Below are 12,935 nucleotides of genomic sequence, written 5' to 3' on the forward strand. Positions count from 1 at the left end.
TTATTAAGCACAAAATGAGGCCATATGATATTATAATTTATGACTATACTGGAAACTGTACTAGTGATAACCATGCCCACTTTGCAAGGGCACTATCATTATGAGAATTAAAATATTAAGTAGAGATTTAAAACTCCTTCATTAGCCTAAGTGTGATAGATCCATGTTTGCCCCTTTGGTTTCCATGCTCTTTTTGAGCTGGGGTCTGAATAAGGGCTTAACACTCACTTTACAAAGATAAAGTCATTCCATATTCATTTTGCACAGAATACTCAATAATTCGTGAATAGCTTACTGATTGAAAACTATTTTCATCTTTTTGCTAAATCACATCATTTTACTCCCATAAATAAGTCCTTTTTGTTATTAAAGACACACTACAGTGAATAAGCATTAGATGTATTACATTATTTAATTAATGCTTGAACTCATCATTCTCAATCACAGTAAATAATATTTAAAAAAGTAAGCAAATTATTCAAATTATTTTAATGAAGCCTTTTATACACTTTTTTCCCCCCAAGGTTATGGCTAGATGAGTACTTTGAAAAAGCTAATAGTATTTTAAATGCCCTAATATACTAATAGTATATTAAATGATGGAAAAATATTCTATGATTAGAAGTGAAATTTGTTCATTGTTGTCTTTGATTAAAGTATTAGTGCAACATAAGGTGAAAGAAAGACCAATGCTGAACTTATAATCCAGAATCAAATGAAAATTCTTCCAGATTTACTACTGGTGCTCATTGATTTGCTGACATTCCATGGTCCTTGGATAACATGGTTTTAATTCTCCCTAGATGAATTGCCCTGCTTGCTTGCTATGCAGGGGTTTTCTTTAGAACAGACCATACGATTAAAAGGTCAAAGACATATAAGAAAATTAAATATTTTGTGAGGGAGATGTCCTGTGATTTACTAGGTGCACTGAGTCATAATGATGGCAAACTTACCAATTTTGCTATTTTCTCTATGAGAGTACAGGCCTGTTGCTCTCATTTATGCATAGATTTATAGAATATGTCTCAAGATAGTTTAATAAGTCCTGTATCACTTTTGTTTAAAAATAGAAAAAAAAAAAATCTTATTTCTCCAAGCATGTCTCTGAAGACTCTCAGTCTCTCTAAATTTGAGGGTTTTCAATATTGATTACAAAGAACTCCACATTATACACCTAATGAAGCCATTTCTGGTCATAATCCTGTTCAACATCTTCCACAAGGTGGTTCCACACTGACTTTCTAACCAAATCAGACTTCTTGCTGTTCCACAATGCTGTTCCTCAACCTATTCTCAAGAAATAAGTTCACTGGTAGTGACCTAACACATGCTGTGAAAGAAATGAAAAATATTCTGGACTAGGGCACATTCCTTCTAGATTTCAAGGAACATTCATTAAGTTTTTGAGAACAATGATCAACACATAGTGCATGAGGCATGGGAAGAGAGCAATTCTTATCTGTAGAAGTAACAAATACATTAAAAAAATTAATTTCCCATATTTCATCATTGTTTATTCTCATATTTCTACATAAAATGTATTTTTCCTCCATTTTTGCACCAAAATCCGATTCATCTTTCAAAATCATCCTCAAGTGTCACTTCCTCCATGAATACATCTAAATATATCCATTCCAGCTGGAAGCAATCTCTCCATCAACTGAGTTTCCATAAAAATAACCCATGCCTCTGTTCATTCCATTTTAGGGCAACTCTAAATGTCCATTTTATACTACAGTTACTTGATGTATGGGCATGCTTTCTGTTTGTTTTTAGATCCCTCAAGGTTCTGAATCTGATTCTTTTTTTATGTTTCATAACATCTAACATAGTGCCTTAATCATAGAGGATGCTCAGTGATATTTGTGGAATGAACAATTGAAATGTGCATAGACTGAGTATTAACTGGAGCAACAGTTTCCCTGGGAAAGAGTACCTGGAGTTAGATCTACACTTCCCCAGGACATTTTCTTTCTTTCTTTTTTTATACATTTAGCCTTGTTTTATTGTAATTTGTCTATATATCTTTCTGTCACCTTTACCAGTTTATCATATATATAAACTCACTGCCATAAAGCCAATTTGACTCATAGCAACCCTTCCTTGGGTTTCTGAGGCAGTATCTCTATGGAAGTAGATTGGACAATATTCCTTTTGAAGAGTGGCTGGTGGATTTGAACCATCAGCCTTCTAGTTAGCAGTCAAATTCCTTAGGCACTACGCCTTGCTTGATAGCACGGATTAGACGTTCTGATGATTATAGCAACAGAGTGGCAAATTTGCATCTCTGGTTGAACAAAACTCATTAATGGAGTTTTGTTATCATATTTAGTCTCTAGAATTAACTGAGAATTATTAATAAAATAAATAGATGAATGAATGCTTAAAATATGGAGCTTCTTTCCCATGAGGTAATCCACTAATTAGTTTTGTTCAACCAGAGATGCAAATTTGCCACTCCATTGCTGTAATTAGATGTCTAATTCATGCTATCAAGCATAAGTTCTAAAATCACAAATCACAGTAGGTACTTAGGAGGCAAGTGGAAACTGAACTGATGGAGCCAATTGAAATCCCTTACTTGGGTGGTGTAGTGCCTAAAGCATTTGACTGCTAATCAGAAGGCTGGTTCAAACCCACCAGCCACTCCTTGGAAGGCAGACTAGGCAATCTACTTCCGGAAAGATACGGCCTTGGAAACCCAAGGAGGTGTTGCTGTGAATTGGATTTTACTCCATGGCAGTGAATTGAGTTTTCTCACTATTACTAAAATAGGTAAAACCAAAACGCATTGCCATTCAGTTGATTGTGACTCATGTTGTTGTTGTTGTTATGTGCTGTCGAGTCAGACCCAAGTCATAGTGACCCCTCCTTGGGTTTCTGAGGCAGTATCACTACAGAAGTAGATTGCCCCATCTTCCTTCTGAGGATTGTGACTCATACTGACCCTCATTGGGTTTCCAAGGCAGTAGATCTTTAGAGAACTAGATTGCCCTGTCTTTCTTCTGTGGAACAGCTGGTGGTTTGAACTGCCAACTTTCTGGTTAGTAGTCAAATACCTTAGGCACTGCTTTATCAGAGTTCATTTAGAATAATAAACCAGAAAAATGCAATGAATGTGAATCAAGACCTCAGAGGACAACTGTTTCTCTTGTTAGTTGACATAGAGTTGGAACCAACTCTTGTCAGTCTTATATATAACAGAATGAAATGTTATCTGGTCCTACAATCTGGAAGAAATCTCCTTCAATTGAGTTACCATAATGATAACTCATGCCTCTGTTTATTTCATTTTAAGGCAACTCTAAATGTCCATTTTACACTACAATTACTTGATTTACTGGCATGCTTTCTCTTTGTTTCTAGATCCCTCAAGGTTCTTTTGTATGTTTGTTTCATAGCATCTAGCATAGTGGCTTGAGGAAGCTCAATGATATTTGCAGGGTGAACAGTTGAAAGATATTCATGATGGTTAGTATGCCTGAGTACATTCTTGTGGCTATTGTCTCATGCCTTCCAATCTAGTGAACTCATCTTCCAGCACTGTACTGAGATATAAGTGCTCCTGAGGGCAGGATTTTGATCTTGGAGTAAATGAGATGCAACCATCATCCTAAAAGAATCCATTCCCTCCTTTGTCTTTGCCCTATGATAGTCCTGGCCTTTTGGAGACACATCACCTCAGGGACATAGTCTTGTTCGGTATATTTTTGCTAGTAGAATAGCCTTGAAAGACTATTCTAGGGAAAAGATACTTAGAGAATACTAACACAGCTTGTTAAAGATTTGCCCCAGTAGCAAATCTCAGCCCATGGGACTGTTCTAAATCCTTTTCTTTTATCCTATATTCTAACTAAACTGGAAAACCATTTCTCTTTTTAGCATACAGACAGTGCCACTCCCAGTTTTGTGCCATTGTTCATGTTTCTCACTCCACTGGAGTGTCAGGCCACAAATCTCGATGTGTTGACATTATAGCTATCCTTCAGTGCTCAGTTCAAAGCTTTCACAGATGTGCACTCTCCTTCCTCTAAATCTCCAAAAGTTCTTTTGGGTTTCTGATTTCAACTCACCCAATTTTTTGGCAGAGCTGAGTTAAGGCAGAGACTTATATCTTTATGATGTCTTTTATGCCTTATATGTAGCCCTAATGAGCAAGCTGTTCATTGTAGGATTTCAATACATATTCGCATGAAGTCTTTTCCACCAAGGCTTATATAAGGAGTGCAAACTTGATTAACCAAATGTATATGTAAATTAAAGTGAGGTAGATTGTAATGAGAAGTTATGTTATTTGCATCAACACTCCCACTGACAAATGCTAAATGAAATTTATCTTTTAAAAATAGCCCTACACAAATTGAAAATCTGAAAGATAGTAGAGACTTCTGGGGCAATATCTATCTATCTATCTATATATATATATTTGCACTGGGGGGAATCTGAACCCAGAGGGGTAAACTGAGTATTAAAGAAACAAAACTGAACTTTTTTCCTAAGACATTTATTTATATCACACACTTGAGCTTTGATCAGTCAATCTCACAGAATAATGAAAGACGACCTGCATGAAGTCTTACAAAAGGATAATGAAGAACCAAACCATGTTTGTAGCCTTTCTTTGATCCCAAAGGTCTAAAAAGAAGACCGCTTTGATATGATGAACAATGTAAATGAAAAACAAAGGAAGGGCGAAGAACAATCTTGTATGTAAAAAGTTATATAACAGTTGTAGCCCTTCTATAGATTTGTTGTTGTTGTTATCTGCGGTCGAGTCGGACCCGACTCATAGCGACCCCTCCTTGTGTTGCCGAGGCAGTATCACTACGGAAGTAGATTGCCCAACTATTTACATCCTACATAAACTGAACCTGAAAAATTTTAAACTATTAACTTATTTTGAAGCACTCCCTCACTGAGACTTTATAGATCTCTTGAGAAAAATGAAAAACAAAATGACTAGGACACATTTATCTTCCAAACCAAAAACCAAATTCACTGCCATTGAGTACAATCTGACTCATAGCGACCCCGCCTTGGGTTTCTGAGGCGGTATCTTTATGGAAGTAGATTGCCCAGTCTTCCTTCCAAGGAGTAGCCAGTGGGTTTGAACTGCCAGGCTTCTAGTTAGCAGTCAAATGCCTTAGGCACTATACCATATTTCAAAAACAATGATTCACATACACTCAAAAATAATCAGACACACAAGGAAGCAAAACAACATGAGTAAGAGGCAGCAGAAATAGACCTACACTGATTTCAGATTTTAGAATCACAAGACCCAGATTTAAAACTTGAAGCCTTTACAACTTTGTAGATTTTTAAAAAATAAATGAAATATTTAATATCTGTAGGGAAAAATTAACTATATCAAGTGTCTTGGTAAAAAAAAAAAAAAAAACCTTCTAGAAAGAAAAATTTCAATGATTGAAATAAGGAAACTTAAATAAAATAGACATGAAATATCCTGCTGTCAAGTCTATTCCAATTCATGACAATCCTATGTATAACAGAATCAAACCTCTCCATAGGGTTTTCTTGACTGTAATATTTACAGAAGCAGACTGCAAGGCCTTTTATCCATGGTGCCCCTGGGTAGGTTCAAATCAAAACTTTAGGTTATTAATTGAGGTGACTGAGTGAAATATTTAGAAGAGAAGTATTTGGAGGGTAGTTCAGAAAGACAAAAAGGAGAAGAATATAAAGACATTGGAGGATTGAGTGAGAAAATTTCACATAGGTTTTATAAATTCAGAAGAAAGAATGAAAGACTATGTAAAAGGAGCTATAGTTACAGACATAATAATACAACATTTCTTAAAATATACTAACGATAGGTTCCAATGCTTTTAGGAGACTCAGTGATCCAGGAAGGAAAAAAAAAATTTAATCATTTAGATACATCATAGTGAAAGTTTGGAAAAGCAAAGGTAATGAGAAAAATATTCAAAGTAGCTAGTAAATAGAACAATAGATAACATTTAGATACCGTTATGAATGATGGAAAACAGTGGAATATCTTTGAAGTGCTGAAAGAAAATAACTGAACTCAAAAGTCTATATCCAGAGTCCATATATTTCCAAGATGATGTAGAAATATAGACATTTTAAACAAGGAAATAATGAGACAAATTATCACTGCAAGACCCTTGCTCTTGGAATTTCTGAGAACATACTTCAAGCCAGACTCTGATTCCACTCATAAATTACAAGACAGACAAATAAAACTATATGTTTTGGGAATTGTAAATGTGAGACATTACTAATGACAGATGATAAAATAATGATTAAAATGCATTTTAGTGATTAACTCCAACACCAAGGAGGAAGCTGTGATGACAGAGGAATAAATAGATCATAGATAGTGGATTAATGACTGGTGAGCTGCATGTATATGTTTTATTCATTTTGTGAAAAAAATTTCTACACTAGTTTACAATCAAATATTAAAAATTTAAAATGTGCGATAAACTTGAAAATATGAAACTATGTATTTGAATACTATCTTTGCCCTTATAACCCAGGAAATTTAGATCTAGGGATAGCAGTGGTTTACAAATGCTCATCCTCACAGTAAATTTGGCCAGTATGTGTCCAAACTTCTTTGGTCTGAGTGAAGTGAACAAGATAGAGAAAATACATGAAGGTATATAAAGGGGCTAGTTTATTTTCTTGATAAAGACTATCTTTTATTCTCAGATTTTTTTACTTTTTATATTTGGAATGGGAGTGAATTACAATGCCCTTTTGGAATCGAGTGCATGGCAAGGAATTTTGGGTTTTTATTATAAAGTGATAGTGATGGTAGATGGTTGGTTACTTCTAAATATCCATATTATTAAAAAAAAAAATAGGTTGTTGGCAATCCTATGAGTCCTCTTTTGTCTTCAATAGGTGTTTGAGATCCCAAAGACTATGAATCTCTAGTCTATGCAGGTGGAGTTCTTTGAATTAATATTTTCTCTTCTACAAATAAATATATTAATAAATCCAATGGCAAAACTAATACAGTATAACAAAATGGAGAATGAAACAAGATCCATACCTCACACCCTACATAAAAAGGAACTCCAGATGGATCAAAAACCTGAATGCAAAACCCAAAACTACAAAGGTCAACAAAAATATAGGAAAGTTTAGGGGCTCTAATTTATGGCATAAAAATGCTATCAAGCATAACACAAAATGTACAAACAGCAGAAAAGAAACTAGATGACTGGATCTTGTAAAAAATTAAAATCTTATGTGCTTCAAAAGACTCCAAAAGAGTAAAAAGAAAACCTACAGATTGGGAAAAAATCTTTACTAATAACATATCCAACAAGGGACTTATCTCTAAAATTTATAGAAAAATTCAATACCTCAACATTGAAAAGACAAATAATCTACTTCAAACACAGGCAAAGGGCATGAACAAACATATCACCAAAGAAGATATTCAGGCAGCCAACAAACACATGAAGAAATGCTCATGATTATTTCCCATTGTTGTTGTTGTTATTTGCCATCGAGTCAGCCCCGACTCATAGTGACCCCTCCTTGGGTTTCCGAGGCAGTATCACTACGGAAGTAGGACTGCCCAACCTTCCTTCCAAGGAGTGGCTGGTGGGTTTGAACCGCCAGCCTTCTGGTTAGCAGTCAAGTGCTTTAGCTATGAGTCGGGCCGACTCCATGGCACACAGCAACAATCATTTCCCATTAGAGAGATGTAAATCAAAACAACAATGAGATAGTGTCTCACTCCAGCAATAATAGCAAAGTTCAACAGGACAGAAAACAATAAATGCTGACAAGAAGGTGGTGAGATTGGAACTCTTATACACTGCTGGTAAGATTGTAAAATGGTACAACCACTGTGGAAAATGGTATAGTACTTCCTTAAATAACTGGAAATAGGAATACCATTTGATCCAGCATTCCGATTACTAGGAATATACCCTAAAGAGGTGAGATCCAGGGCATGAATAGATACAGGCGCACTCATGTTTACTGCACCACAATTTATAATAGCGGGAGCTCTGGCAGCATAGTGCCTAAGGCACTTGACTGCTAACCAGAAGGCTGGCAGTTCAAATCCACCTGTCACTCCATGGGGCAATCTACTTCCGTAGTGATACTGCCTCGGAAACCCAAAGAGGGATTGCTATGAGTCGGGTCTGACTTGACGGCGCACAACGACAACAACATTTATAATAGCAAAGAGATGGGAACAATCTAAGTGCCCATCAACATATGAATGGATAACCAAACTATGGTATAAACGCACAATGGAATACTAGGAACCATTAAAGAATAATGAAGAAACAGTGAAGCACCTCATAATGTGAATGAAGTTGGAAGACACTGTGTTGAGTGAAATAAGTCAATCACAGAAGGACAAATATTTCATGAGTCCGTTTTTTTAAAAAGTCAAGGAAAAGTTTACACAGGGAAGGAAGGAAATTTTCTTTGTTGTTTAGCAAGGATAGAAGAGAGGAAAAAGAGGGAAAATAGATGAATATTTAAGGAACAGGTTTTATATGGGTAAAGGGAAAAGCAATATAATAAAAACATGTGATCACCACAATATCACTAAGGAAAAGGAAGACATAGAGAGGTGCAGAAGAGATACAGACGGTAAAAGTAAATACTACTGCATACACAATACTACATTGTCAGTAGCAGCAAACACCAATCCATAGGTGGATACATAGGTAGACAGTGATGCATAGTCAAATAGGGAAAAAAATCTAATACTGTGTAACACTATATTATCATTATAATGTATTATGTACTATGGAATATATATTCTCTATGTTTTAATATTTATATATATTCCATAGTACATAATATAGTATAATGATAATATAGTGTTATATTCTTTATATTTTAATACAAGCTCTGGTGGCATACTGCCTAAGGCATTTGACTGCTAACCAGAAGGCTGTTCGTTCAAACCCACTGGCCTCTCCTTGGAAGGAAGGTTGGGAAATCTACTTCCATAGTGATACTGCCTCGAAAACCCAAGGAGGGGTCGTTATGCGTCAGATCCGATTCCATGGCAGTGCGTTGCGTTGTTGCATATATTTTAATAAAGTTCATTATAATGGAGTATAGTAATTATTTTCTGACCATTATATATATATATTTTTTATTAACTAATTTCAATTCTTATTCATTCTGTTGACAGAGATCACTATCCCCATTCTGCAGATGAGGCTTCTGGAGCTCAAAAATGTCAAGCAACTTTGTCATCTATAGCACATGGCAAAACTGAATTAAGCCCCTGTGGTTAGACTTCAAAGCTCTGTTCTTAGCTACTTTGTCTGTAGCATTAACATTCAGAGATCATTTGTGTACAGATTAAAATGCCATTTACTCTTTCAAACCACTTTCTGCACTCACTCAGGCAGTTTCTACTGACCCCTGGGAGGAAAGGACAGACATTTTCCCAGAAGCACAATGAGTACCACCAGAACATGTAAGTGGGTACAAGGGAAATTCAGAAACTTGAGCATAAATCTCTTTCAAAATAAAACCACAGCACCTTTAATCAAGGCCTGGCAATCATTGCATCGTTTCTCTGAGACTGGAATTGGTAAATGTGGGCTATCCCACTAGGCTTTTAATACTTGGTTAGAAATGAATCCAAGAAGTTGACTAGCAAGACAATTCATGCAGTACAAACATGAATCTGTAGTTCTCTTCCCCATTACCACAAAACACAGTTAGAATTTACTTTGAAAACAACGAGTGCCTGAGAGAAACTGTAAGACCACTGAAAACAGGGCCAGAAGTAATAAGTAGGGACTGCCAATAAATGTTACCAATTTCTTCTGAAAGTAAAACCTACTGTCAATTTTCAACAACTCCTAAGGTTGAACAGGATGCACTCAATGAGTAAGCATACTTGTGAAATTTGCCTATAAGCTTAATGGAGCTTTCTCTCACCTGGATAAAATTTAGCAGCTGATAATTACATCTACTGTTATGAAGAGATTAAAATAATAAAAATAAACCAAATGCTTTAATTTGGAATCTAATCTCTCCCATTATCCCAGCACATTCACATAAACTCTGCTCCAGTGGAATTGTTCTCACTCAGCAGGATGAAGATCATCTTCGCAGCAGCAAAACTCAGGAACGCAAATGACGTCCCTCCATTTTCCAGCTTCCCCCTTAGAGACAAAGGGGCCTGCCAGTGGTTGGGAGTTGTTTTGTGCCTTGCCCTTAGGGGTGCTTTTTTTTTCTTTCTTAAAAAGATTATCTCAAGCTTACTGTAGCCAAAAAATAAAAACAAAACAAAACCCTAAAACAAATTTCTGAGGCAGTTTAAATTAAAAATACAAAGGATGGAGATATATTTTTAATTTATTCATAATTAGTTTACAGACTGAACCACACCAAGACTCCAAAATCAGCAAGCCACTTGAGGATAAAGGCTATTGCAATTATCAGGCCAAGCCAAATGCTGCTTTTTGTTCTTACTAAAATCTTCTTTAAAAAAAAAAAAAAAAAAAAATCTCCTAGCAAATGATTTTCCATTTCTTATTTAAAGAGGATTACATAGCAAATACAACTAGTGCCTGGACAGCAAAGAACTTTCCATTGTTTTATTACCTGCCAAATATAAATTAGTTCATTGTGGTTAATTCCTGCCAGGAACTCCTTTTCCTGCCACCCCTCAGTCCGATGGGTTATGGCAGGTCGGTTCCTGCCCGGAGCCCTGCCTCATCAGGAAACTGTCAGATAGGCTGCTTGTCCACTGTCTCCTACATCGTGGAGCATCCCTGGTGTTTGGGCAGCAAGGTTTTGAGCTTGAATTACACCAGTAACTAGCTCTGAGTTGTTCCTACTATCACTATCAAGTCTCTGTGGGCATATGTGAGAACTTCTTCCTGGTACAATGAAGAAATCCTACAAATTTCACTTTGTAATAAATACAGGATACAGAAATTGCATTAGCTCCATTAGACGGAGTCATGAGAAATATATAAAAAGGTTAGCTGAATACAGTGAATGCTATAGTTAGACTAAGATAAAAAAATCACTTTGTTAACTCAGAGTGTTTCCTCATTGGTAACACCCTATATTAAGGTGCCATTTATAAACAGTTTAGTATTATTTATTAATGTGTGAAGCACTTTATAGCATGCTGGATAACAACTTAAATTCATGTATAAAAGATTCACATACATGGTTTAATCCGATTTACGTCTTATAATATTCTTTAAAACAGCTTCCCATAGCATCATCCTTTAAGCATTTATTACTAATGCATTTTATAACATGCTTTATAATACATTATTTGAGCAAGTTGCTACATTTAGTGATCATTTCATAAATAAGAATAAAGCATTTATAAATGGCACCTTAATTTAAAGTGTTACCTTCCCATTACTAGTTAGCTGCTTACCATTCATCTCATTTTGTGATTATTCTCCAAATGCACCACTTAATAAAACAGACACTAAGTTCTATTTTCCCTTCATCCGATTAAAAGTTTATTGAGTCATTTCCTCCATCTGCTTTCAGATATTGGTAGCTTGGAGGCTTAAGTGTGATTTCTGTGAACCGAAACTTTTAATTCAACAATATTTCTGAAAAGATGATAGCAGTAGGAGGAGACAACTACCCACCATATTAGACAGAGCCTGTTGCTTGGATTCTTTGTAAAACTCGATTTTTCGACTAGAAAGGACAATCCAGGAAGTAGCCCAGTTTTTCCTTAGGAAAAAGAAAAAGGAATAAAGGATATCAGTTGATGAAAGCATTCATACATATGGTGTGAACAACATTTGGAAAGAGACTATCTTCTTTATTTTTAACTGGGCTTCCTAAAATCTTATCTTTATTAAAATTTATAGATGGTGTGGAATCAACTACCAAAATTTTACTTTTGTGTATCCACAGCACCAAGAAAGAGACTATGTTTCTATGTTGGGGTTGTTATTAGGTGCTCTCATGTTAGTCCTGACACACAACGACCTTGTGAACAACAGAACAAACACCATCCTGTTTCAAAAGCAAAGTAAAGCATGACTCAGAATCTCTTCCTTATTGTTACTTCTTTTGTTGGTTTAGTATATTTGAGAATCTGAAAAACTCACCAACTAATGTGTCATGGCTTAGTTCAAAATATTTGTTTAGTGTTGAATTTCACTAGGAATCAAAGAAATGTAAACAAAAACAATGAAATTTTTGCCTCTTTGTTAAATTCAAGGATGAAAAGAAATAATAGCAAGTAGCATTAATGGGAGGGTGAAGAAATGGATTCTCTCATACAGCATCAGTGAAAAGGTAAACTGGTACAGTCTTTTGAAGTATAATTTGGAAATAATTTCAGCAAAAACATTTAATGACATAAATATCCTTTGGCCATGGAGGTCCACCTTTATTAATTTAAATTTATCCTAAAGAAATAATCTCAAAAATTGTTAAGATCATGTGCACAGGAATGAAGTGTACCACTATTTCTAACCCTGCACCTAAAAAAATCAAAATATAGGAGATTGGTTAAGTAAATTGTATACAATAAGTTCATAAAATGGAATGATGAAACACATTTTGTAGAAGAACACTGATGGAAGATTTTTTTGTTGTTGTTATGTGCCATTGAGTTGACTCCGACTCATAGCGACCCACCGTACAACAGAATGAAACACTGCCTGGTCCTGTGCCAGCCTCACAATCCTTGTTATACACGAGCCCATTGTTGCAGCCACTGTGTCGATCCATCTTCTTGATGGCCTTCCCATTTTCCATTGACCCTCCACTTTACCAAGTATGATATCCTTCTCCAGGAAATGGTCCCTTCTGATAACATGACCAAAGTACGTCAGACAAGGTCTGGCCATTCTCACTTCCAAGGAGCATTACGGCTGCACTTAGTCCAGGATGGATTTGTTAGTTCTTTTTTTTCTTTATTATTATTATTATTTTATTGTGATTTG

The 12,935-nt window shown here is 35.6% G+C and overlaps 1 protein-coding gene across 1 annotated transcript in view; it reads right to left on the bottom strand.

Moving 5' to 3' along the window:
• Positions 1 to 12,935, bottom strand: part of ARHGAP15 (Rho GTPase activating protein 15) — an 898,999-nt gene that overhangs the window by 746,291 nt on the left and 139,773 nt on the right. The window contains exon 4 of the mRNA XM_007934953.2: positions 11,622 to 11,709. Coding sequence (XP_007933144.1) covers positions 11,622 to 11,709 — 88 coding nt within the window. The remainder of the gene's footprint in view (positions 1 to 11,621; positions 11,710 to 12,935) is intronic.

This window comes from Orycteropus afer, unplaced genomic scaffold (assembly GCF_000298275.1).
Source record: "Orycteropus afer afer isolate SDZICR_OR568_19922 unplaced genomic scaffold, OryAfe1.0 scaffold00023, whole genome shotgun sequence".
NCBI lineage: Eukaryota > Metazoa > Chordata > Mammalia > Tubulidentata > Orycteropodidae > Orycteropus > Orycteropus afer.